This window comes from Dermochelys coriacea, chromosome 6 (genome assembly GCF_009764565.3).
Source record: "Dermochelys coriacea isolate rDerCor1 chromosome 6, rDerCor1.pri.v4, whole genome shotgun sequence".
Lineage (NCBI taxonomy): Eukaryota > Metazoa > Chordata > Testudines > Dermochelyidae > Dermochelys > Dermochelys coriacea.
In genome coordinates this window covers 11,927,121-11,954,921 of record NC_050073.1, presented here as the reverse complement: position 1 = coordinate 11,954,921, position 27,801 = coordinate 11,927,121, and the positions used below count along the sequence as shown (strand labels likewise).

At 49.3% G+C, this 27,801-nt stretch overlaps 1 protein-coding gene across 3 annotated transcripts; it reads right to left on the bottom strand.

The window, feature by feature from the left end:
- On the bottom strand, window positions 1-27,801 carry LOC119857074 (inner centromere protein). Of its 3 annotated transcripts, none has more exons than XM_043516002.1 (18): window positions 27,256-27,684; window positions 26,301-26,411; window positions 21,076-21,836; window positions 16,344-16,395; window positions 14,303-14,336; window positions 12,766-12,862; window positions 11,997-12,048; window positions 10,308-10,425; window positions 10,085-10,219; window positions 9,747-9,758; window positions 5,895-6,004; window positions 5,694-5,814; window positions 4,596-4,718; window positions 3,610-3,785; window positions 3,190-3,301; window positions 2,821-2,916; window positions 1,240-1,399; window positions 1-343 (listed from the first exon to the last, which is right to left on the bottom strand). In XM_043516002.1, the coding sequence occupies exons 1-18, from the start codon at window positions 27,390-27,392 to the stop codon at window positions 129-131; spliced, it is 2,622 nt and encodes an 873-aa protein (XP_043371937.1). In that variant the 5' UTR covers window positions 27,393-27,684; the 3' UTR covers window positions 1-128. The 3 variants fall into 3 exon arrangements, with proteins under 3 accessions (XP_043371937.1, XP_038261363.1, XP_038261364.1); XM_038405435.2 differs by having other exon boundaries at window positions 2,821-2,919; window positions 27,256-27,680; XM_038405436.2 differs by lacking the exon at window positions 9,747-9,758 and having other exon boundaries at window positions 2,821-2,919; window positions 27,256-27,801.

Sequence of the window (27,801 nt, the reverse complement as noted above, 5' to 3'; positions counted from 1 at the left end):
TAACATCTGACCTTTATTAATCTACAAATGTTAAGAGATTTACAGAGATTGATTATTATAAAATCCTTTTTCTTCCATAGACAAAGACTAAAACCCCACTACTCCATAGGAGACACATTCCTCCATCCTCAGTATTTTTTCAGGCTGTAGGGCAGGCCTAGCACAGCTTTGGCACCTGGAAAAGGTGGGGAATTCCAGACAGCAGAACTAGTGCGCTTAAAGTATCGCGGTTTGTTCTTGTAGAAAATGTTCTCCAGCTTAGGGCTTATGATAGCCCCAAAGAGCGTGGTGACATCAGGAGGGTTATAGTACTGGTGGATGACAGCTTGACTAAGCTGAGTCCCTGCAGAAGTAAGAGTGAACAGTTTATTAGACTGATTGAACTGGCCTTTAATTCCTTCAGTGAAACTTAGGTGTGTTCAGACTGCTCTAGAAGCTGTACATCCCCATCCCCCTATCGCCTCCAAGGCTGCAGATCCCTGGGGAGGAGCACCTTCGCCATGGCCCACTAGGAAATGAGAACCCTAGCATGGACTTAGGGAGCACAGAGGGTGAATGTGCTAAGCATTGAACTGTGCTTATCAAAAGGATCTGCAGTAAATTGGGGAAGGTGGAGAGGAAACTTTGCCTATCTCTCAGCAGAACCCTACCCCTTCTCTTCAGAGAAAATTAAGGTTTCTATCTATTTAGTCCTGCTCCCAAAGGGGGTTAATAAGGTAACTGAGTGAGATAACAGAAGTGCAACAGCAGCAGCAAGCTTGGAGCTCAGCTGTAGCACTCAGCCTTAGAAAGAAGCACGCAGAGGGAATGGTGGCCTGGACACTGGTATTAACCCTACAAAGGAGCACAGGGTCTTTAACAACAGTCACCGGCAAGCAGGTTTTGGCCCAAAATGTAGGTTTCAAAAACTTACGTTAAAATTCATCCTTTCGCTATGTGTTACTACACCATAGCCAAGGCTGCTAGTTCAAAGGAAGTGATTTGTTATCCTGATGCTACACCATAGCCAAGGCTGCTAGTTCAAAGGAAGTGATTTGTTATCCTGATGCTGTCCCAGGAGCCTCCAGAGAGGCTCAGTACATCTTGGTATAACATTCCATCTGCACAGCTCCAGGCAACACCTCATCTCCTTATGCCGTGGGCAGAGAAAGCTACCACCAAGTCTCAGCAACAGTCCAAGGGACCCAGCAGGGGTTTCTGAATGGTCAGGGATAGATTTCACAGGGAGCTGGCACATACCATTGGCCCAGGCAGGGATGGGCTTGCGGGGCTGGCTCTCGTCGTCCGTAGAGTCGTCGCTGTTCAGATCCATCCCGTAATTATTGGGATTGATGGTGGGGGGTTTAGGCCCTTTTGGGCCCTGCGGGGTCATTTGATAGGAGTTACAGACAGGGGAATTCTAGAAACAGAAAGTAGATAAAAACCTTACACTGTAATAGCAGCACCACACTGAAGGGTTCTAGTGACACACTGAGCCCCAGGCACCCCTAACAGTGCATCTTGGGTGGTAGCTCAGTTATTTGTATTGAAATCATAACATCCTAAAGTGGGAGTGTTGGTACAAACAAGGTTTCATACTCCCTTCTCTAACTTAACTAAGCATCATATTGGTAAGATAGACATACTAGCTTTAACAGATGGCTGCAGCAATTCTACACAGTAAATGGGGTTTAAATCACAGATGACTCCTCTGCTCTCAAAGATGGGGGGGATTTTAGGGTGCAGACTATCTATCTAAACTGAATATTCATTCTTCTCCCCCAAAGCCAAGTTGAAGTCGTGTTTGATTATCTTTAACACTACACATATTTCATCACAAGCACATATGCCAGGATTTATATAATCCTGTAAAGACAGTTACTGGAATGTTGACCGGGACAACTTAAACTGGGGAAGGTGTAGCTAAAATGAAGAAGCCTTAATTTAACCTTGAAAAAAAAAGGTACTAACCCAGAGACAAACATTCTTGTCAATCCTTTCCTAGGATGAGGATTAAAAGCTCCTGTTTTAGTCAAAATTCTCACCCCAAGCAACTGTGAAAAGAGCATTTATTCCTGATTTAAAGCCTCAAACTTGATTAACTTTTGTGCATTTAAAGTTTTTTAAAAGGAGCCCCACTCCAGGAAAAAAAAAAAAAAAAAATCAAGTATGTACATCATGTGCTCATTTTAATGTTTCAGCCACAATTATTCCCCTCCACGATCAGCCCAGGAGGGAAGCACTTTAGGAAAGTTCAGCAACTGAGAAGAGTTTTCAGTGGCAGTTTCTCGGCCACATAGTTGCAGATGCTACACTATAGGACAGACCTCCAGCACCATCCTGTAGGCTCTGGCACCATCATGTGGCTATTTCTTTTTTAAAGCTTCACCCTCATTTGATGACATTCCTGCTCTCTGTGAGGCTCAGTCTCCTTCAAATGGAAGAATTCAGGGAAGAGTGAGAACATCAAGAGACTCCTCCCTCTCCACTATGGGGCTGTCTGCTGAAGGTCAATGACAAACACTTTTTTTTCCTTGAAAGGCCTTTTCATTGAGAACCAAAGCCTTTTACAGAGGTGAGAAGGTGCTCAGGTTCCATAGTCATGAGCATAGTCCACAAATCTAGCTCATCCCCATGTTAATGATGGGGAAAGTGAGATTAAATGACTTGCTCAAGGTCACATAGCAAGTCAGCGCTGGCATCAGGAACAGAAGCCAGATCCCCTGCTGTAACCACTACCAGCACCACCCCCCTCATGAAAACAAATGGAGACAGCAGGACAGCCTCATTTCTCCCTGAGTGCTGTGCTCAGGCTTGCATCTCACTGATGTTCCCCCTCACCTCCACGTCCACAGTTACATTCAGATGGTTACTGGCAGCAGCTGTGGCTTTCTTCTCTTGCTCCTGCCGTTCCAGCTCTGCTAGACGCTGCTCCTCTTGCTAAAGCAGAAATCACCAATGTGAAAGTAGTAAGATTTTAGGAGTAACCAACCACCTCCATGGCATGGGTGGGCTGCCACCTGCTACAGGGAACAAGCACCACTGCCTGCAATGGACAGGATAGCTAGGACTCTCCCAGCGGTTAAACTCTATGACAATTTATTCCAGGAGCACCACAGCCCACCTGAGGCTGGTGGTCAAGTTGCTGCTCCTGTAGATAGCACTTGTTATAATGGCTGATGCAGCCAGATACATGTTGAGTCTCCTTACCCGTTTCTTCTCTTTTTCTTCCATCTCCTTTTGGAGCCGCTCCTTCTCTCTAGCTGCCATTAGCTCCCTCTGCAGGCGAGCCGCCTTCTCCTTCTCTTGCCGCTCACGTTCTCTGGGAACCAATGAAACACACCAGGTCACGCTCAGAAAGAAGAAGAGTGCAGACTGCATCTTCCCCATGATGCCTATTGCACTTCCTCCTTCACCTCAGTGTCCAGGGCCTTCACCAGCTGCCCAGTGCATACCTCCCACTATGGGGCCCAGAACTTCTTTCTGGCTGCTCATCACTCATCCTCCACTCCAGGGCTGTGCTGACAGAATACAGGGCTTTGCCAGGCCCTTTCACTGGGCCATTCAGCCCCCTGCTCTTCTCTGCAAGGTCATGGCAGAAGCTTCAGTACATGGAGGGTCATTTTTCACCTCTCTGCCTGAATCCTCTCCTGTTCCTTCTTCTTCTCAAGCTCTCTCTCTGCTGCCAGCTGCTTCTCCCTCTCTTGTTCCGCCTGTCTCTGCTCTGCAATTTTCCTCACTCGCTCTTGCTCTTCTTCCTCCCTCTTCTTCTGCATTCGCTCCTTGTGTCGGCGCTCCTCCTCCTCCTGACAAGCAAAAGGAAGTAGTTACCTCCACCTCGCAAGGGAAGAGGGGGATATGTAGAAAAGCACGAGAGTCAGTCTGCCTGATGCCTTTCTGCAGCTCATCACTACAGCATTGTCACGAAGGACTCTGAAATGCGATGGACTGAAGTTTTCAGTGTAGTTTCTGCTTCCCTTTCGGGGATGCACAATCACTTGCTCAGCTCTCCCCATCCCACAGGAACCAGAGAGTGGTACCCCTACTAGGTCTCAGCTCTGTCACCCTGAATGTAGATGGCCCTCAACCCCAGGATCACAGTGGTTCCCGAGTTCTGGTCCTCTGTTAATTGCAGTTGAGATTCTTTATAGATTACCGGATGTCTGAGATCTCCCCATCTACATCCTGCCTAGCCCCAAGAACTGGGGAAGATGGATTAACAAGCACTGACCTCCCCAAAATACTATGACTTTTGAGGATGCAGAGAGGAATGAAGCAGCTCATGGATCATGTGGAAGAAATGGTTAGACACTCATGAAAAGCACAGAAACAGGTCTGTAGTGAAGGGAAGGATGGGGTGGAAACAAGAAGTCCCAAAGGGACTCAAGGGACTTTGGGGGATAGAAGACTGTACTTCTCTCTCCCGTAGGCTAATTCTCCCTCAGCTGCTCACTATATAGTCCTGCCCTCCTCCACATGTACAGGGACTGTGGCAGATCAGTGTTACTCTGGCTTCTCCCCTGCCATGTATCGGGCAGAGTGCAGCACTGTCACCACACCCATTCCCCCAGCCCAAACCCTTCCTTCCTGAAATACAGGACCCCAGCACAGCTCACCAGCTGCAGCACTTTCTGTTTTCGGGCCTCCTCTTCTTGTCTGCGCCGGGCCTCAACATCTCCCATCTTCTTGGCAGCTACCTTTTTCTTTACCTTTTCCTCTGCCAGCCTCTCCTCCCGCACCTGAGACAGTCACACATACATCGGGTCTGGACCTTGCTGTTGCACATGGGACAACTCCTCTATATGTATTATGTCCTCTCGGATACATCAAGGTCATCAGAGAAATCTTTCCCCAAAGGGTAAAAGATGCCCTTCCCTGTACCAGAGAGCCTAGAGGCCTAGTGGGGTCTGTGCATATTTCTTGGAGCATAAGCTCTTTGGGGCAATGACCTTGTCTTCCCCTGGGTTTGCTCAATGGGATTCCAATCCCAGTTGAAACTTCTGGGTGCTACCTTATCTTAAAGGCAGGCAGCACCCAGTGCAGCGAGTCCAGCAGCACCTGGGATAGTTCACATGAGAAGCTCTTCAGAACACACAGAGCATATCTGAAATAGAATGAGTGTTACTTAGCAGAGACTCTGGCAGCTGCAAGGCAAACCAAAGGCCAAGAGTAAGCCAGTTTCCATCTGGTTCAAATTAAGGGTTTCCTAAGAGGAAACATGGCCCACGGTGGAAAAGGGGACAGAGGAGAGCGGGCTCCACAGACAAGGCTGCTCTGGTTCTTCATACCTATCTGAATGGCCCTGCCCTATTTGTAATAGCCCAAGACCCTCAGACACAGGAGGCTTACAGGGGAGATGGTTTATTTGGCACATTCTTTGGCTATTAACCAGACCAGGTACTAACTGACACTGGAGTCTCTGCTGACCTAAATGCACCTCCCCCCTGCATTCTCCCTCATCATTCCAGCCAACAGAGACACCTATCAGAATCCCAAAACACAGCAGCAATTCAAACCCCCTTAGCTCGAAGGTTCAAGTCAGACCTTTTATGAAAGATTTCCCCATTGGTTCCCTGGGTCTTAGCAATGTCAGTCCCCTTTGCCTCTATACAAGAGAGGTCATGACCCAAAGTGAGGGGACCCCTCCATCCTACCCACTCCCATAAGAAAACCATTGTCCCAAGAGGCTCCATGGTCAGATTGGACCCTCTTACCTTCTCACTCTTCTCATCAAACTGAGCAAGTTTCTGCTCAATCCGCCTTTTCTTCTCCTCCTCCATCTGCTCCACCCGCTCCCGAGCCTGCAGCACCTTGCGCAGACGCGCTTCCCGTTTCCTGTAGGACACACAGAGAGCCGGTTAGAAGCAATTCTGAAATGACCCAGAGATGGAGCAGCTGGAGGGACAGCTACTCACAGTTTCATCTCCTCTAGACGCTGTCTCTTTTCCTCCTCCAGTTTTTGTTTTCTCTGTTGCTCGGCCTCCTGTTTCTTCCTCAGGCTCTCCAGCCGCTGCCGCTCCTTCTCCTGCAATGGGTGGGAAGCCCAGATTATACACAGCTGCTGGGGCTTGTTTCTGGCGCAGTCTGGATGGCCAGAAACTACACACCAGGCAACTTGCAGTTGCAACCACAGCCGATACAAACCTCCCCGGAAGGGGGCACAAAGGGCCCCAATACCACAGTGGTTCAGCGAGGTGGCCAGCCCAGCCCTCATAACCTGTAGAAGTAGCTGTAATGGGAAAAGACAAAGCAGCAGTGCTAATTCAGCTACCCCATTTTCTAGGAGCAGGAGAGGACCTGTGGGGCAGTTCTTGTGTGTCAGAAGCATTACCCCAAGATCAGTATGTTACTGCATAGGGTGCATTTGAGCAAGCAGCACTGTCCATGATTTCTATGCTGCATTCACTACAGAAATTCAACTATCACTAGCCAGTGTCAGTGCTAGACTTCAGCATGAGACAAGGGCACAAATGTGATGTCCTAGGTAATCCTCTGCTCATATCACACCTCAAGATCCCCCATTGCTCCTATTTTCCACCCAAAGGTTCAAATCGTGGCCTCCATGCTTCCTGCTGAGGCAGACTAGAATTGACTCCCAATTACAGCAGTGAGCCCCCTATACCAACTGAAACTAAATCAACGCAGAGCACTCAGGTCCCCTCGCACACATCTCACGTGACCCATGCTGAACGTGCTGCTAGTCTGGAGGGCAAGAGAACCAGCCAACCCATCAGTCCCAGACTGCCAGGGCAGCACACTAGGTCAGTGGGTTGGCCCCACTGCAAGGAAGAAGATGGAGGAGAGTAGAATTGAGGTTGTAGACTTGGAAAATTGATCCTTCCCAGTACTGTAATGTTAGATTCCAAATAAGAGCCCATGGAACTAAAGCAACTGCCAGGATGAGGGAAATGGAGGCCACTAGCAAGGCTGTCCCTAGGGGAGTGCGGGGCCTGGGACAAATCAGCCTCCCTGCTAGTCTCCTCGCCAGCGCTCCCACCCACCGCTCACCTCCTCACACACACCCTCCTGCCTACCTGTCTCCTCGCCGTCCACCCGCCTGCCTGTCTCCTCGCCGTCCACCCGCCTGCCTGTCTCCTCGCCGTCCACCCGCCTGCCTGTCTCCTCGCCGTCCGTCCAGCGTGCCCCTGCCCGCCCGCTGCTCAGCTCCCCGCTAAGCCTCTTCACCATTTGTCCGGCGCTCTCCTCCTTGCCATCTGCCTGCCCACCTGCCTCCTCATCCCCCTCCCGCCTGCTGGCCACCCCGCTAATCTCCTCACCGTCCGCCCGCCCGCCCACCTGCCTCCTCGCCTCCCTGCTAGTCTCCTCACCGTCTGTCCAGCCCAACCGCCCCCCCTCCCCCCCATTCTCCTCCTCACCCTCCGCCCACCGCCTCAATCCCCTCTCACCTGCCACTCGCCTCCCCACCCCACTCACCTCCTCACCTTAATATCAGGACAAATGGCATCCCAATCATATATCGGTTGGGATGTGGGACAAAGGGCTAAATATCGGGACAGTACGATTTTATCAAAGCGTGGGGCCCTGGGCGGTTGCCCTGATTCGCCCTACTCAAGGGACAGCTCTGGCCACTACTTTCACAAGTCTCTTCTCATTGTATTAATGTCACAGTCCATCCCAGGATGCTTACATAACTCCTCTGACCCCCCCTCACCCCTTATCTTAACCAAACAAAAACCTATATTGTGCCAAAACAGACCATCTGATAAAGGGAGGACTCTCTGCACAGGCAACCTGCCCTGTGGGGCATTGTTTAGACTTGTGGAATCCTGCATCACCTTTGGCTGTGACTGGAGTGAAGCACAAAGTACCATAACCCATGCAGGGATGACAAAACATTCACCAAGCAGGTGAATCAGATTCCCAGAAGGGACTATTGTGATCACAAGTCTGACTTCCTGTATAACACAGGCCAGAGAACTTCCCAAAAATAATTCCTGCATCGGAAAAATGGGCAATCTACCATAACCAATGGTTAGTTACCCTCACTGTTAAAAGTTTACACCTTACTTCCTGTCTGAATTTGTGCATCTTCGATTTCGAGCCATTGGATCATGTTCTATCTTTCTTGTTAGATAGGCGAACCCATTATTAAATATTAGTACCCCATAGAGGTACTTCTAGACTGTAATCAAGCCACCCTTTAACCTTCTCTTTGTTCAGTTAAATAGATTATAAATCACTGTCATCGCTCTTCTCTGAACCCTCTCCAATTTATCCTTTGCCAGAACCAGACAGTATTCCAGCAGTGGTCGCACAAGTGCCAAATACAGAGATAAAATAATCTGTACTCTCCTACTCAAGATTCCCTTTCATGCATCCAAGGATTGCATTAACCCTTTTGGCCACAGCGTCACACTCTGAGCTCATGTTCAGCTGATTATTAGTCATAACCCCCAAATCTTTTTCAGAGACACTGCTTTTCAGGACAGAATCCCCCAACCCTGCAAGTCTAACCTATATTCTCTGTTCCTAGATGTATATTGTTTGATAAATACTGAGTGATAAATTGTTCTCCCTAACCACTGAGGCCAGGACAAGAAGCAATGGGCTTAAATTGCAGCAAGGGAGTTTCAGGCTAGACATTAGGAAACACTTCCTAACTGAAGGGTAGTTAAGCACTGGAACAAGTTACCTAGGGAGGTTGTGGAATTAGTTAAATACTTCCAATAATGAACAAGTTAGACAAAGACCTATCAGGGATGGTCAGAAAATACTTAATCCTGCTTCAGTGTAGGGGACTGGACTAGATAACCTAAGTCCCTTCCAACCCTTTGTTTCTATGGTTCTGTTGTTTGCCTGCCCCCAGTTTGCCAAGCAATCCAGATCACTCTATATCATCAATCTGTCCTCTTCATTATTTATCACTCCCCCAATTTTTGGGTCAGCTACAAACTTTATTAGTGATGATTTTGTGTTTTTTTTAATCAGTGTCCTGAAAGAAAATGATAAACTACCATAGGGCCAAGAACAGATCTTTGCAGGATCCCACTGGCTACACAACCGCTCAATGACGATTGCACATTTATAATTACATTTTGAGACCTACCAGTTAGTCAGCTTTTAATCCATTTAGTGTGTGCCATGTTAATTTTATATCATTCTAGTTTTTTAATTAAAACATCAGGTGGCACCACCATCTGTAGAGTAAGCTTGTGTGAGTCATCAGCAGTACACCAGGGAGATTAAATCCTTCACTGCTTGTGTGGAGAAGAGAAGTCCACCTTCAGAGTACAGCAGAACCTATTAACTGGTGTAGGCCCAAAGATTCCCAGCAACGCACTAGCAGCTCTGCTATCTGTTACTGGAAATGGGCTGTAGATGACAGACAGGAGTCAGTGGTCTAGGTTTCTGGAAGCAAGGCCTGATTTCATACAATTTAGATTTTAGTACTTTCAATTAAGTTTTAGACAATGGAACAAGAGACCATCCCAAGCAGATCTCATGTTTATTTTAAAGGCACCTTGTATTAGTGAGCATAAGCAAGAGGCATGCATCCATGGCACCCTTGCCTCTCCTGGGCATTTCCATGAACCTGATCCCTTTGTACTTTACTGATGTTCTAAACAACTGTCACTTTGGCTGGCTCCTGCTGCCCATTGAATGCTGACCTCTCTTCTCACTATTGTAAAGCAAAAATATTAGGACTGTGTGCACGTAGTGAGCAAATTAAAAAGCACCCACTGCCCGTTAGTGATGTGAAGTGCACTATAAAGCCCAGTCTATGATTAAGGAAAGTCATTACTTACGACAAATTCACCCTGTGTAAACAGAACGTGGGGAAAAACAACAGTTACTCTCTTTGGAAATCACCACATAAACCTAGAACCAGACCCTCCTTGACTCATCTAGGTGGCTACAGGGGTCTGCCTCCAGAATGCCATTGACTTGGGAGGCGGCGCGCAGTAAATGGCACCACATGGATGCAACTATCCATTGGCATGGAGCAGCTTGCAGAATAAGGACCCTAGTCCCATCCTTGTCAGTAGCTGGTTACAGTTACCACACTTCATTGAGACCCACTCAGGCCTTTGCAGCCCTCTGGCTCTCTCCCTTCCATCCCACTAGCAGAGGGAAAGGGCTTTACCTTGAGATCGGTTCGGAATGGAGTGTTGTGTTTGATGAAGGATTTCTTTTTACTACTTTGCCCCACCGAACCTGGGGTCATCAGCAGCTGGTTCTTCTGCACAGTGTGTAAAAAGGTCTTAAATGGACGCACAACCTGTGAAGAGAGCAAAGAGAGTACAGGTAGCTGAAGGAGAAGGGAAGAGTCCTAGAGGAAACATGCTGCGGCTGGGACTCTGCCTCACTTTGCTGGCTGGACAGAGTGGAGATGGAGTCTTTTTTCTTGGAGGGGAGAGCCCGCCTTCCTCTGCTTGCTGCCCATCATACAGCTCATCCACGGCTTTCTTGTAACTTGGCTTTCTCCTGCAAGAGTTAATACATATCTATTACACAGCGACCCAACAGAGGAAATTCTTCTCCTGATCTTAGCAGCACTCATGATTCACACTGTCACAGTTCCAGGATTAACTGCACCTCAGTCTCCTTTGTGGTCTCAAGAGCACCTCCTTGAGGACTCAGACCTCTAGTCAGCTCCTCTCTCGGGAAGGGAACATGCACGTCTCTTCCTCCAGATCAGATCCTTTTAGGGCTGCAGTTCCCTTGCAATCCACTATGCTTATCCCACCCAGTCTGACTTTAATTTAGCATTTACAGTTCTCTCTCAGGAATAATTACACAGTTAATCAGCAACCAGCCAGCTTTCCCAAAGCATAAAATGTTTATTAGGATAAAATGTAGTTTGCCCACCCCTGTTTTAAGATGGCCTGAGAGCTCCCGCTAGGGAGTGGGGTCTGGCATTGACCCACTCCAGCTCTCCAGCCAGGGTGCTGGGTTGGGGGCCGCACCACGCACCTAGGATCCGCTTTGGGGCTCCAGCCTGGGTGCAGAGTTGGGGGCCGCACAACGCAACTTGGCCCTGCTCTGGCGCTCCAGCCAGGGGGCCAGGTTGGAAGCCGATCCACACGGCTCCTGGAAGCCGTAGCATGGCCCTGCTCCAGCTCCTACGCGCTCCAATGGGAGCTGCAGGGGCGGTGCCTGTGGATGGGGCAGCGTGCAGAGCCACCTGGCCAAGCCTCCTTGTAGGAGCTGGAGAAGGGATATGCCACTGCTTCCGGGAGCAGCTTGAGGTAAGTGCTGCTCGGAGCCTGCACCCCTGAGCCTCTCCCCACACCCCAACCTCATGCCCAAGCCCTGATCCCCCTCCCGCTCTCCAAACACCTTGATCCCAGCCCAGAACACCCTCCTGCACCCCAAATCTCTCATCCCCAGCCCCACCCCAGAGTCCACACCCACAGCCGGAACCTGCACCCATTCCTACATCCCTGCCCCAGCCCTGATCCCCCTCCCGCCCTCCGATCCCCTCAGTCTCAGCCCAAAGCACCCTCCTACACGCTAAACTCCTCATCCCCAGCCCCACCCCAGAGCCTGCACCCACAACCAGAGCCCGCACCCCAACCCCAATTTTGTGAGCATCCATGGTGCGCATTACAATTTCTATTCCCCGATGTGGCCCTCAGGCCAAAAAGTTTGCCCACCCCTGGGATAAAAGCATTAGACAGAAAACAATGAAATTAACAGTTTTTATGCATGCTAAATTACCCATCACCCACATGGGATCTGGGTAGGTCTGTACAGAAAAGTTTGTCAGTTCTGTGTTCCTGGGTGAGTCTGTCCGAGTCAGACCAGGTTGACTCTTTATATAGTTTTGGTGGCTCTGTCTCCAGGCCTCCTGATCCAGGTTTGGGGGGGATGGGGGAAGGAGGAGAGAATCAGTCAAGGGCCCTTCCTCCAGGAAGCAAAGCAAATACCTAGCTAATTAGGTATTATAACACTATGCTAGGAGATGTGGGTTAAAACCCTTCTTCAGAGAGACAGACAAGCTTTCATTGAAGCCATATAATGGCTATTTCCCCTTCCCTCTGATGAGAATGTACCTGACACTCTGGGGTTGTTCCTGCGCCTCATCGCTCTTATCGGACTGGCTCTCTGCAGAGAAAGAGTTACAGTTAGTTCTGTCTAAAAGGTTCCCTTCAGGAGAGTCCAAAGCCAGAGTCACCAGGCCTAGCAGCTCAGCCCCCTCAGAACATTACTGGGAGCCTCTTCTGCTGTTGCCATGAACTTAACAGAACTGGACTTTCCTGCTTTTGGCAGAAAGTGACTTAGCCACCTTCAAACCTGAGCACTCTGACCAATACGAAGTGTTATCTTTACGAAACTCTGTAGGAAACAGCGCATGAACATTGTCTGTGGTATGCACTATGCTCTGGCCTTCTGCATGTAGACCCACTGAGATAGCAGTTTGCATCAGACTACAAGAGGTTTCAGATCCTCCTTCCCTACCCATGTAAGATATAACAGTCTTCCCACTGTCTAATGGGAGAGCACATTTACCACGTTTTCTGAAGGAAAAATGGTAACAAAAGAGTCCAGCACAGCCAAATGTCACTTGGTTTGAGACAGGGGCAGTCAATTTGCAGACTGTGGGCCAAAACTGGACCACCAGACACTTTTGAACGGACCACAACATCTTTTTATTTATTTATCATCATTATTGTTATTGCAGTGTGAAAAATGTTTCTGACTACCCCCGGTTTCAGAGATCAGACCAGTTTCTTGCACAAGGAACCTGGTCAATAGAATGTGAGACAAATTAACTAACTCTTAAAGCAGAGTCTTGCTCTTTCCTGAAGGGAAGAGAGTTACCTGTACTGCTCCCCTCCTGCTGCTCTGCCTGGACAAGGTTGCCAACTGCTGTCTTGGCATTCCTAGAACGAAGGGACATCCTGGGGCCTTGGGGACTCTGCAGAAAAGGCAACGGGATTTCATTGTGATGCCCAGAGAGAAATAAAAACTCAATCAGCATTTTAAAGTACTCTGTGTCCTGCTGACACAAGGCAAAGCACTGGGAATACAACAGGTACAGACCCTTCAAGTGAAGTTCCTCCCTGCAACTGTAAGAGAGAGAAAACCCCACCTGAGTAACAAGCTGCAGCACACTCTAGCACAGAAGTAAATAGCAGCTGTTCGCATAGAACACAAGAGTGGCCACAATATGCAGGGATTTTTTTGCTCATATTGAGATGGCTGAACACAGACCATCTGACAACCTAGACCAGGGGTTCTCAAACTGGGGGTCGGGACCCCTCGGGGGTTGCAAGGTTATTACACGTGGAGGTCACGAGCTGTCAGCCTTCACTCCAAACCCTGCTTTGCCTCCTGCATTTATAATGGTGTTAAATATATTTAGAAGTGTTTTTCATTTATAAGGGGGGGTCGCACTCAGAGGCTTGCTATGTGAAAGGGGTCACCAGTACAAAAGTTTGAGAACCAATGACCTACACAGGTCCTGGTAGAACCTGGTCCTCAGAAGAGCAGGGGCATGAGAGAGAAGTCAGACCTCCCTAACAGTTAGCATTTCCCTCAGACTTTAGGTAAGACAATATGCCTGTAGGATTTTGTTGTTGTTTTTTTAACCCTTCTGATTCCTATGGCAATTGGAGAAAAATACTTTGCTTTGGAGAGGCTGTTGAAAGTCACTACATTTTCAAGCTGATCACAGGGCCCCAAAGGGAAGTCTCTGACAGGCGCCAAACACTGTTGGTAAACAGGGATGCTGTGACCCCATGAGCCAGTCTAAAAATGGGATGAATCACAGGATTCTACCCTGAGAGAAGAGCTGGTGCTGGGCCAGGGATTTAAGGAATTGAGGACAGCTGGGGAAAGAGCAAGTGATTCTGAAACAAGTGCTCACACAATCTTGGAGCTTTTCCTCATGAGACCAACTGAAGGGAGCACAAATCAGTGAGGGGGTGGTTTCAGCCTACATGGTAGTTACAATATTCAGTAGTTCTCTAATATGCAGAAATGAACAGGCCCTTCCATTAGACCTAAATATTATTTAAAGGTCAACAGGAAAGTTCTCAAAGTGGCATTCAGTTTAAGTTCCCAATTTAGTAACAGTGTGTAGACTGAACAACAGTTCAGTCAAAACACTTTCCACCACCATGAAAAGTCGTTTGTTTTCCCACCAAGTTTCTGATCACCATCAGCACATAAAACTGAACCAGGAAACAGGAGCCAAAAGTATATCTCCCCCCACCCTAAATCCTTGCTGTGCTCTGGAACGGTGATGCCATCAACTTGCCCAGGACAAGTTGAACTAAGGAGGTGTTGGACAAAAAATATCTTTTCATAGCTCTCCCCCACTATTTATGCTGCATCAGCCCTACCCAGATCTTACCTCCTTGCAGGGGATGGTAGATCCCAGCTCAGACCTGGAAGAAAGAGTTAGATGCTTAGTGGCAAAAACAGTATCAGCTCAGAGCTGTCTGCGGGCAATAATACATTTTATGCCAGGATAACCATTGAAGAAAGGTATCCTCCAACTGTGAAATTCAATGCATTTATTTTGCACCCTTCACTCATCACTTGCATTCTGCACAATAACTCCACTCCAAACAGACATTGCTTTTAAAAATAAATGACCACCGAAATCTTTCCTTTCCCAATCTCTGGAAGAATGAAGCAGGTAAGAGCACAAATGAAGGAGTTACTCAATGCTCTGGAGCAGGGGTTCTCAACCTTTTTGTTGCTGAAGCCCCCTCAACATGCTATAAAAACACCAGGGCCCTGTAGGGGGGATGGGGGCAGACAGACGGACAGACAACTTAGGGCTGGGACCCTTGGGCATAAGCATAGTTTTACTTGGGGGTGGGGGGTCAAGAGCAGGCGGGCTTGAGCCAGTTCTGCACAGCGAGGTCCAGGGAGGGAGCGCCACCTCCACCCCCTGGCTCACTCAGGAGCCTGTCTGGGCTGTGGGGGGGACACAACCAAAAAATATAACTCAAAGGGGGGGATTCAATTCAAAAAGTTTGAAAACCACTCAAGGTGCAGAAAGGGGGTAGCTAGGGGCTGCGTGAAGTGAATGGGTAGCTCAGGGTGCAAGCAGGGGGTAGCTAGGGGCTGTGTATGGGGGTGTGCTACGGCTCCCAACTTTGGGAAGGGGGCACTGGGGCTCCCAACTTCAGCCCCCACCCCCGCTCCTGGCTTGGCAGGGGGGCGGGGAGGAGGAGGTTTGTTGGCTTCAGCCCCGTGCCACTCCCGGCTTCAGTGCTGGGGCTTGGGGCATTGGGTTTCAGCCGCGGGACTCCGTGGCCCTCCTGAATGGACTCGCGGACCCCCGGTTGAGAACCACTGCTCTGGAGAATCAGATATTTCTTCCTCTAGAGCAGAGATAATCAATTATTTTTGTCAAGGTCCAAATTCCTTGGACAAGGCATAGTCAATTTCCAGATTCCAGAGAAAATACAAAAACAATGATGATAATAAAATAAAATAAAATAAATAATAATAATAATAATAATAAGTGAACAAAAAGATTTCACGGTCCGTTCAAAAGCATCTGGCGGTCTGGATTTGGCCCACGGTCTGCCTATTGACTACCCCTACTCTACAGCCTCCACAGGGTAAGGAATCCTAGCATTTTAGCCAGATGGGTCTGACAGGTGCCCTGATGCAGAGGGCTGATCTGACTGGCCTGAATCTGAAGAGGCCCCTATCCTTCTTGGGATCCTAAAATCCACAGAAGCCAAATGCAATAGGGGGATCCTTTGTCAGGGCACCTTTCTTGCCACCCACCCTCCTGTAACTGAGAGCTGCTTTTCTCAGCTGCGGTCAGACTTTGGGACTTTAGCTGGCAGAACCCATTTTATTAGTTTCTTATGGAGCACCTTTGCTAGAGAATGAACCCTTTTAGCCTGGGATTCTTCATCAGGCTTCAGCTCTAACACAGGCTTAGAGATCACCCTCCCTGTGTTGAGGCTCCCTTTCAGAACAGGATCTCCCAGAACCTCTTGGAAGAGCAGGCTCTGGAGCAGAGTGTTATAGTTCTTTTGGGCCCTTTTAGAGAAGGCTTCACAAACATCACAGCCTTTAGCCAAATGCCTTTCTCCAATGCCTAAAAGGCACTTTTCAAGCCCATCTGAAACCGAGGAACATTGTGGAGCAAGGGGAACATCTTGTCAACCCTAATTTCTTACATGGGTTTGCAACCTTGGCCAAAACAGAAGGCAACAAAATGTGATGAAATGGTAAGAAATCCACTACATTAAAATTTAGATTTAATATCAGGTAGCTTAACTATTTACACTAGATTCTACAAGCTCAAACTTGAGAGAAAAGCTTGGTTCTGTAGTCGCTCTGGCCACCTGAGCAGGTCCTCAGGATGTGGCCTGGATAGCTGGATGGGCCTCAAGAATATTTGGGGAATGGAGAAACCTTACCTGACTTTGACATTTTTTGCTTCATCCATAAGGCTCTCCACAGAGCTGTGACCTGAGAGAAAAAAAGAGGGTGAAAAACAAAATGTAAATAAACAAATCCCAGCAAAGATTATTCCTGTCAATCAAGCTCAGAACCTGGGACCCTCACATCTATCAGGCAAGGGTATTCTGAGACGGTTCCTGCTACAAGACAAATTGCTTTACAAATGGGCTGAACTAATTCTGGAAATACAGCGAGACTGCTTTCCCTTATTGCCCCAGAAATGGAAACAATCCCGATATCACTCAGATTTAAATAGCAGACTCTCCTCAATCAAGACAACAGCCTGATTTATACATAGGTCTATGAGTAAACTACTGAACAAAAACTTTTGCGTGCCCCAGCAACTGATGTATTTATTTTTGTTGTGATTGTGAAGCACTGTGATAAGCATTCAATACTTGCTGACAGTTATATATCTGAATTAGATTCCCATAGTGCAGTTCTCTCTATAGAATAGTACAAGCAATGTACATAAAGATAGATTGGCTCAGCAAAGCAAGATCTAGCTGCTACCAACCTCCCATGCCCACATTGTGTATTTATATCAAAGAAAGTGTTTAGATTTGGTCTCTTCTATTCATTGTCATAGAATCTCAGGATTGGAAGGGACCTCAGGACGTCATCTAGTCCAACCCCCTGCTCAAAGCAGGACCAATTCCCAATTTTTTCCCGGATCCCTAAATGGCCCCCTCAAGGATTGAACTCACAACCCTTGGCTTAGCAGGCCAATGCTCAAACCACTGAGCTATCCCTCTGTCAAGGCCCAGTCCAACCTACATGGATTTTTAAATGCATGCATTTTACAAATGCATTAAGAGCATTAACCCCTGCAAGAGACTTACTCATGGTTTACTCTACTGAAGGCCAAATTGTCAGCAACGGATTCCAATTGATGACAACTGTTCAAGTCAGGGGTGGGCAAACTACAGCCCACGGGCCAAATCTGGCCCACAAGCCGAATCCAGCCCACAAGCCATTTTAATCCAGCCCTCAAGCACCCGCTGGGGAGTGGGGTCTGGGGGTTGCCCGGCACTCCAGCCTTCACGCGGTTCCCAGAAGCAGCAGCATGGCCCCTCTCCGGCTCCTACGCATGGGGGTAGCCAGGGGGCTCCGCTCTGCAAGCTGCTCCCATCCCAAGTGCCTCCCCCCGCAGCTCCCATTGGCCAGGAACTGCAGCCAACGGAAGCTGCAGGGGCAGTGCCTGCGGATGGGGCAGCATGCAGAGCGGAGCCCCCTGGCTACCCCCATGCGTAGGAGAAGAAAAGGGACATGCTGCTGCTTCTGGGAACCGCTTGAGGTAAGCGCCGCTCCGAGCCTGCATCCCTGAGCCTCACCTCAACACCCTGTTTCAGCCCTGATCCTCCTCCCGCCTTCCAAACCCCTCGGTCCCAGCCCGGAGCCCCCTCGTATACCCCAAACTCCTCATCCCCAGCCTCACCCCAGAGCCCTCACCCCCCTCCCGCCCCAAACTCCTCATTTCTGGCTCCAACCAGGAGCTCACCCCCTGAACCAGAGCCCGCACCCCAACCCCAACTTTGTGAGCATTCATGGCACGCCATACAATTTCTATTTCCAGATGTGGCCCTCGGGCCAAAAAGTTTGCCCACCCCAGTTTAAGTGCTAGCATAAACTGGACAAAACTATTTTCAAAACTGGATCATGGGGATCCATGCTGAGAATATTGTCAGCACTGCTTCCATCTCCTTGTCTACAAAGTGATTTGGGCAGAGTCTGTGCTGCAGAAATTTATACAGAATTCCCCAGATTCAGCTGAGCCATTGTCAGGACACATGAGAACCACAGTGTAGACAAGGCCACAGCCTCTAGCATGATTCTAAAGAAATGGTTTAATTGAAACAATTTAGCAGTTGTGTTAATGGTGCATGTTAAACTGTTTGTGAAAGCGCTTCTGTTTGTGTTACAGATCTATGTTCAAGAGTCATGGAAGTCCTCAGCTAGAAAACATAGATCAGTGGCTCCCAAACTGAGGGCCATCAGCTGTAACCCCTGTGTGGAGGGCGCCATTTTGCTTCACACAGCGTGTTCTCGCACGTATGTTGCACGCGAGGTCATGATGCACAAGGGGCACCATTTTGCACTACAAAACTACATCCACCATGCTCTCTGGGATCCCCACAGGAAGTACTTCATTAAAATAGGGTTGTGATGGCAAAAAGTTTGGGAACCCCCTGAGGTAGAACAATAGAACTGAAAGAATGTAAGTGTAGCAGCGTTCTTTCATATTTTAAAGCACTAATTTATTAGAACAGTAACTAAAGAATAAGGACTTTAGTCTCCAACAAGCTAATAGCCTTAGATAGTTGCACCTAATTAGTTTTTTTTCTCCTGCTGATAATAGCCCACCTTAATCGACTGGTTATGCCTGGTATGGCAACCCCCATTTTTTCATGTTCTCTGTATGTATCTATATCTATCTTCCTGCTGTATTTTCCACTACATGCATCTGATGAAATAGGCTTTAGCCCACGAAAGCTTACACTCAAATAAATTTGTTAGTCTCTAAGGTGCTAAAAGTACTTCTCGTTCTTTCTACAAAAAACAAGTTACTTACTTGAGTTGTTTTAACTCAAAAATGCAAAACACAATGAAGTGAAGTTATAAAAAGCGCAAGAATGGCACCGTGATGCAATTAAAAAAGGAGGTCAGCACCTAAATCAGAGCATTCTTGCTGGAATATTTGGCAATATTTGATCATGGTCAAATAACAGGCTATAAACTGACAAGCCTGCCAAATCTATTCTTCCTATTTTCCACAATTAGTCTCATCACACAGCTTATTTCCAACCTTCTTTAGATGCAAGGGAAAGACTGTGGCGTTTACACTTCAAGAGTCATTCACCTGGTGTTTACTTTTTGCATTTCACTCAGCTCCATAACAGAGGGAGATCTGTTTGAGTCAAAGTGAAACTCTTGCACTAAAACAATGTTTGCTTCCCAGCAAGACAAAAAAGGGATCTTTAAAATCCAATCATTACCCCACAAACAAACAGCAGTTCCCATTGCAAGTAATAAATAAATAAATAAATTAAATAAAATGGAGTACATTTCTAGTCATACTAGGTCTTGAAAACCCCAGCCCCTCCTTGCCCTCCCAGAAAATGGGGGCTCCAAAACCACCAGCCAGTTTCTGTTTAAGTCACTGGATCACAAAAATTGCTACTTTGTTTCCAATAAGGTGCAGGCCTTGATGAGAGCCCACACCACCCCTTGGTCAGCTACTGGCAGCACCACTTTAAGAAGGGGAATCATGTCCATTGGCTTTTTCTGCAACTTTACAATGGCAAGAGACTCAAGAGGAACAGATACCAGGACTACGGCTTCATAATTCACACTCTCACCATCTACACCAGGGGTTGGCAATAATTTCGCAGGGGGGCCACTCCACGAATTTTGGTAAGTCATCATGGGCCACACATTTCTACTATACTAATGGAAGGGTGTGGGGTCTAGGAGGGAGTTTGGGTACAGGAGGGGGTTCTGACCTGGTGCAGATTGGTGGGGTGCAGGAGAGGGGTGTGGGCTCTGGGAGGGAGTTTGGTGCAGGAGCAGGCTCCGGACTAGGGTCTGGGGTGTAGGAGGGAGCGCAGGGTCTGGGAGGGGGTTTGGGTACAGGAGCGGGTGCGAGGTACAGACTCTGGCCGTGAGGTGCTTACCACAGGTGGCTCCCAGCAGCACAGCTGGGCTCAGGCAGGCTGCCTGCCTGCCATAGCCCTACGTCGCTCCCGGAAGTGGCTGTGGCCGGCTGCTGCTGGGAGGTCTCTGCGTGCCCCTTGAGGGAAGTGGACCTCTGTGCACTGCCCTCGCCTGCAAGCACTGGTCCCACAGCTCCCATTGGCCGGTTTCCAGCCAATGGAAGTTGTGAGGACTGCGCTGGGGGAGGGGGCAGCAGACAGAGCCGCCTCCCCCCCGCCAGGGGTGTGCAGACACATGCCAGCAGCAGCCGGCCACTACCGGGAGCAGCATGGGGCCATAGCAGGCAGGCAACCTGCCTGAGTGCCCCGCTAAAAGTCCCACAGTGCAGCGGCCTGGACTCAAATATTACGAGGGGGCAGGGGAGGCCGAACAGAAATATTAGTCATGGCAGGCTGGACAGAAATGTTAGACTGGCCGGATCTGGCCCACAGGCGGTATTTTGCCCACCCCGATCTACATGGATACTGACTATTTAGGTGACCAGTTACTGGCTAGAAGTGCTAGCTTTTGTGAAGTTAATACTGCACTATAGGTGTCACACTCAGCTGAGTCTCTCTAGAACTTGTGCTTATTTTTAACGAGCCAGTTTAAACACACTGACATTTAACTGAAATGTATCTAGCCCAAGGATTGTTCTTCAATGTGGATGCAACAGGTAACTCCATACTGGCAAAGAGTCCTATGGCACCTTATAGACTAACAGACATATTGGAGCATAAGCTTTCGTGGGTGAATACCCACTTTGTCAGATGCATCCGAAGAAGTGGGTATTCACCCACGAAAGCTTATGCTCCAATACATCTGTTAGTCTATAAGGTGGCACAGGACTCTTTGCCACTTTTACAGATCCAGACTAACACGGCTATCCCTCTGATACTTAACTCCATACTATAGCTTTCCAATGCTGAAAAAAAACAGGCAGAGTGCCTGGGAATGGATCAAAGCAAAATAGCCTTGTAAGCCTGAGAAACTTACGGATCATGCAGTTGGAAGCTAGCGATGATTGACGAGCTGCAATTCTCTTGGATCTCGCCCTGCTGACAGACTTCCGGATCATGCTTTCCCTTTTGCTGGCCAGTGAGTATTTCTCCACCAATGAGGTCCGGCAGCTCATGGAGGATCTGCACATCAGACTTCGACGAACAGAGTGACTGCTTGATTTGGAGCCTGTAGGGGTCCCCATGCCATCCTTTAAATCCTGGAAAAGTTCCTTTACTGAGCCTTGGTTATCTTCCATCTCCTCAACAGCAGGCTCCCTATTTACAGTGGCTGTCCTAGTGACTGTATTTGCTATTTTTAATTTAGATGCACTCCGGCCTTCTCTTTCCCCTTTTGGCTTAGTAGTTTCAGGAATCAACATCACAGAGACTGCAGACATAGGCTGCAATTCTACCATCCCAGCTTTCTTGGGAGAGTCATCATCTGAGCTCAGGACAATGACTTTGGAGACCACGGCCCCTGTCTTGGGCAGACTTCGCTTCAGATGTAACTCAGCACTATTGCGATCATTAACACTGATATCTACTAAGGGGACCCTTCCTTCCACTGGCTGGACAGCTGACTTCTCAGGAAGTGCCACAGAGCGCATATCAGATACCACAGCCCGGGATCTTGTCACCCTTCGAGGCGGGGAGGCCTCTTCCACCACAGCCCTGATTATTTCCAGGTCCTCTTTGCTTCGGAGTCTTCTGGAACATCGCTTAGCAGATGCTCGCTTAATACTCCTCCTTGATAACCTAATAACAGAAACAGTGAAGCAAACCAGAGCCACATAAAAGCCAACATTTCATTTACATTTGCAGGCTAGAATTGGAGATGACAGTTTTCTTTTTATCAAAAAGCACCTTTCTGTGGATGATTCCATTATTCTTTACTACCTAGGCATTTATGGAAAAGTTGATCTTGCTGTATACACATCCATGTGTTGGTGATGATGTGTGGTTTGGGGCACTTACAAGACAAAATTGAGATGATCTAGAGAAAAGCAACAAATTAACAGAAAGAGGTGGGCGTGTGTGACAGTCTGTACCCCATGTGCACCCCTTTTACAAGACTATGATAAAAGTTGTACAAAGTATACCTTGAGGTATCATTTGAAAACTCATGATTTGCTGATCATTACTGTCCTGTTGCACACATTTCAACAACACTACATGTAAAATTATGAGATTTTGCTGTATGATGGTTACTAAAATAGGTTGTAATTCTGGGTAACACCCACAAGCCAATTTCTCAGACACAAAGATACCACGCCAGCAAGGTGTTAAAGAGTCATTAACTACTTACATAAGAACGGCCATACTGGGTCAGACCAAAGGTCCATCTAGCCCAATATCCCATCTTCCAACAGTGCTTCAGAGGAAGTGAACAGAACAGGTAATCATCAAGTGATCCATCCCCTGTTGCCCATTCCCAGCTTCTGACAAACCAAAGACTAGGGACACCATCCCTGCCCATCTTAGCTAATAGCCATTGATGAACCTATCCTCCATATATATACTCCATACTTAATTGGACATTCACAAGTCCAGGGTGGGGCATGGGGGGTGTACAAAGTATGTACAATTCACCTGAAGGATAGTTGGCAGCTCACATACTCAATGGAACTGCCTGACCCCATGACCCAGCAAAGACTCTTCCAGTACAAAGGATTGGAGTATAAGGAGGGAAGAGGAGGGCGGGAAGAGAAGGCCTCCTCTCGTCTCCACCTTATATCTCTCTGCTGATAACATCAATGAATACCTGAAGAACACTGAACTAACGGGACTGGTCCCAAGCTGAAAGAAAAGCCAGCCTGTGAACTGCACACTATGAAAAGACAGTTACCTATTCCATAACTGATGTTTGAGATGTGTTGCTCATGTCCATTCCATATTAGGTGTGTGTTCTCATCACATGCACCGGTGCCGGAAGTTTTCCCCTCAGTGGTATCTGTAGGGGACTAGCTCTGGTGCCCCCTGGAGTGGCACACGTATGCCGCAGTATAAGGGGCACCACTGGCTCCCTCCACCCTCAGGTTGCTCCCTGCTGGCCTGGCATTTCTCGTTCATTAATGGCCGCAACTACCAGGGAGCCTGGGGCCAAGTGGGTGTATAAGTATTCATGACCCTTCACCAGCACATAATATTTTCTCTCTGCCCTTCTTGAAATAGGGGGGCAGGGATGAAGGGGTCTGCCAAGGCGTTAATAATTTTAGATTCCCCCTCATGTAGGAACAGCGCCACCCTAGCTGGTGCGTAAAGCAGGGGATGTCGAACAAGGAGTCCTATGTTTCCTCCAGCTCCTCAGCATGGAGCCCCAAGCTGGAGGCGACGTGTTTCAATAGTTCCTGATGTGCCTTAGCGTCATTTTATGGAACCTGGGGGGGGGGGGGGGGGCTGAAATTGCCTCATCAGAGGATGAGGCCGGTACTGTGGGCTCCGCCACCTCCGGTGGTGGTCCTAGCGGTCGTTCCTTGGGGTTCAGGTGGACCTGAGTGGTTCCCCCTCCTGGGATGACTGTCTCTGAAGGAGGGAGAGACACCGTAGCCGACGGCTTGCCCAAGGCCCCTGTCACCGATCTGGGCACTTGTGATGGGGAGCGGTGCCGCACAGATGGGGACTTGCGGAATGGTCCCAAAGCGAATTTATCCCCGGAACATGGTACCTTGTTGCTGGTGTGGGTGGCACTGGTAGCACCATGATATCCTGTGCTGCCTGAAGGGCCTCAGGTGTTGTAGGAACATCCAGTTGTCTGAGGCCCATATCATTGCCCAGTGAGGCAGGCATGGCTTGGGAAGGGCCAGTCCATTCTCTCTGAGCTGGGGCCCCACCCACAGGAGGAGGATCAGAGCCACCCACCTTGGATCTTGGCTCACCTCCCACCCTCTCCTTGCCTTTGTGAGACATAGGAGATCTTCCTCTCCTGGTCTTCTGTCACTTGACAGGTGCGGGGTGGTGGGGCGCTCCGCACGGATGACGCAGTACTGGGAGCAGAATTGGACCCTTAGCTGCTCCGGTGCCAAAGTTAGCGCAGACTCCATTAGGAGTGCTCTGAGATGGATGTCTCAGTCCTTCGTCCAAGGTTTGAAGGCCTGACAAATTTGTTGGTTATGTGGGACTCGCCCAGGCACCTCAGACAAGTGCTATGCAGGGCATAGGTTTTCTGCAGGAATTGCAGAGTTTGTAGCCTGGGAACCAGGGCATGCCCCAATCCCCGGCTGAGTCCCGCATGGGACTAACTTTTATCTTACACTAAGGATTTTCTAAAACTATTCGCAACTATTTACAACTTTTTTTTGTTAAAGAAAAGTTCATTAACTACTGAGCAAGCAAAGAAGCTAGCCTAAGCAGCAGATGTTCTAGCACCGTCACTGGTGGCAAGAAGGAACTGAGGGTGGAGGGAGCCAGCGGCACCCCTTATACAACAGCATGTGTGCATCCCCTACAGATACCAGAGGGGAAAAAGTTCTGGGAACAAGGGCATGTGGCAAGCACACACACCTAACATGGAATGAACATGAGCAAGGACTCGAAGATCTGAGAATTGCCTGAGGCATCTGGTGTGGTCAGAACAATGTTTGTTTCCAATCTTATTTAGCTTGGTAAAGTTTAGGAATTAGCTTGCGGTTTTATCTTTCTATTTCTTTGTAACCAATTCTGACTTTTGTGCCTTACCACTTATCACTTAAAATCTGTTTCTCTAGTTAATAAACTTGTTTTATTGTTTTATCTAAACCTGCGTGTTTGGAAAAACTCCACTTGGGGTATCAAGGCTTGTGCATATCATTTTCTATTAATAAATGATAGACACAATATGAGCTTGTATTGTCCAGGAGAGTGCTTGACAGTGCAAGATGCATATTTTTGGGGCAAAGTCTGGGACTGGAGAGTTTGCTGGTGTTGCTCTGCAGTGTAATTCATGATTGGCTGACTATAGCACTCATGCAGTGTAATTGGAAGCAATTTACATGCTGGACACTGTGTGAGAGCAGACCAAGAGTGATTGCTCTCACAGCGAAGCAGTGTAAAAGGCACCCCAACTTGGAAAACTGAGTGGACACATCTTTTCAGCAAGTCAAATGTAGGCTGAACCATCGGAAAAATGGATATTTTGTAAGACAGCTATCAGATTCATGACATGTCTCCAACTCTGTCCTGAGGTAGTCACAACTGATTCTAGGTGGGTAGCGAGCAATGTGAGTAAGGGAATTAATGAAGCAAGATCCTGTTTTCACACAAGTTCTCATGCAATAGTTAAGACTGGTTGATTGGCACGGATTCTGAGATTTTTGTTATTGAAAAAGTCACAGAATCTTAGATGCCCTTTGTGCAACTCCTTGAGCAGTCTGACAAGCACTGCTATGTTGCAGAACACTAACAGTGCATGTGTAGTTTGTTTAGGGCTGCTATAGTTAGAGAATATTAATAAGTGTGCATGCAGAACATTTACTGTGCAGTTCAACATTGTACTTTAAAGCAGCGTTTCTCAAATGTGGCCACCAGGGGTTTTTCCTGAGGCCACGACAGTCTCCTGGCCAGAGATGGAGGGGGCAAAGCAGCAGTCCCTCCCTGCAACACCAAGGGGCTCAGGGGAGGTCTTCAGTCCTCCACATCTTCAGCTGCAGGACCCTAGGGCTGGGCTTCACCCCCCCTCCCCTGATTCAGCCAGAGGCTCTGGAGGTGGGCTTCAGCTCCACTGCCCCAGCTTCATCCAGGGGACTCCAGAAGCAGGTTTCACCCTCCCTCCCCTCACCCCCATCCCCAGCTTCAGCTGCAAGATTCCAGGAGCGGCCTTCACCCTTTCCCCTCCAGCTTCAGCCGCAGGACTCTGGGGACAGGCTTCACCCTCTCCCCCACCCCCATGGCTTCAGCCTTAGGGCTCTGTCAGCGAGCTCCAGGATTCAGCCCCTCCCTCCCCACTCTTGCCGTGGGGCTCCTGTTCTGGGCTTCAGCCCAGGGTGGCAGGGCTTCAGGATGGCTGGCCTCACTGGATGTCGTGGGCAAGGAGCAGGGTGAGCCTGGGGTGCGAGGCTGCAGAAGTGAGCTCATGGCAACGCGGGGCAGGGGAAGCAGCAGGACCCAGCGGGGGGGCGCTAGGGGCCAAAGTGATGGGTGGGTGGCTGAGGGAGGCAGCAGGGACAAAAAATTTTTAACGCACAATCTCTAATATCCCAAATCAGGAGAGTCTACTTTAACACCTGCAGATACAGCCCTTCTCACCTTTTCCGGATTGGGTCTTTGTTCTCATCCTGAACACTCGAAAGTCGCCTCTTCGGACGATTTTTCTGTGACGGTGTTTTTGGCATCAGCTCTGGCTCATCGCTGCAGCTGCTGTTTTAACAACAAGATGGCAAGGAAGAGAAATCAGCATCCCCAGGGCAAGATGGTACTTGTACCCGGGGACATCTGCCATGGCAGGATTCCAGCTGGCAAACAGACAAAGGGTATGTCCACAAAGTCTTGCCTCTACCAGGTGAGGAGCAGGGTTCATGCCCAACAGGATACTACAGGTCACGAACAGGCTTGGCTCCAGCCAGTCACAGAGCCAATCACTAGGCACCAGCTATGTATCAGAGTTCGTTAGGGGAGTTCTCTGTCCGTCTCGGGGGGGGGCGGGAAGAGGGGGGCGGGGTGTCTCTGTATGTCTAGATCCATGGGCGGGGGGGAGAGGAGGGTCTCTGCGTTTGTGTATCTGTCTCTATCTGCGGGTGTGCGCCCGTCTCTGTGGAGGGTGGGGATCCTCAATCTGTCGGCGGGGTGTCTTCACATGTTCGTCGATCTCTATTTGGGGAGTGGAGGGGGCTGCCCCCATCCCCACTGCGTGGCTGGCGGGGTGCAGGGAAAGGCTGGGCAGCAGGGGAAAGCGGACAGCACTGCCAGTGTTCACCACCCCGGTGCGCTCCATTGCCCCTGGCCAGGCCCGGGCCAAACTCCTCCTTCCGTGGCATGCCCCACCCCGCCCAGCCAGGGCTGGACCAATCCACCCACCAGCCCGCTCCAGGCCATTCCTCCCCCCGAATTGGTGATGGATCAAACCCCCGCCCCCAGCACACTCTTACCCCCGGTTCTGGATCAACCCGCCCAGGGCTGGGCCAGAACCCATCCCCCACCATTCCTCCCCCCGTCCCCCCGCCCGGCGCTGGACCAGATCCCCCCTCCCCCAGCCGGCTCCTACCTGCTGAACATCTTGGCGGCCTCCTCGCGGATCTCCCGCAGCCAGACCATGTCGATGGCGTCCACCTGCCGCAGGAACTCGGCCAGTTTGCGGTTGCAGACCGCGGGTAGGTGCGCGGGGCCCGACGCCGCCTCCATGGCTCCTTCCGTCCGCAGCCGGCGCTTTCCTAGGGCAGGCCCGTGGCAGAAACTCTCCTTTTCCTAGTGCGCGCCGCGCCGCTACCCGCCTCAATTTTCAAATCTAACTGTCAGCCGACACGCGTGTCGTCACACCCTTCCTGCCCAATCACATAGCGCCCCACGAGGGGAAAGGGGGCGTACGCAACCTGCATCATAGAGACCAAAGCAGGCCTTTCTAGCCACGAGAGTCTACGATGCGGCGCCTCAAGGAGGAGCTCGCTGGTAAGGATAGGGGGGCGGGATCCTAGCAGTATCGCCCCTCCCAGCCGTGACGGACGGAGGCGGGAGCCAATGAATATGGCGCTCGGGCAGGGCGCTTTGTGATTGGCGCGGACTCGGATGACCTGGGGGTCGGGGGGTGTGCCAG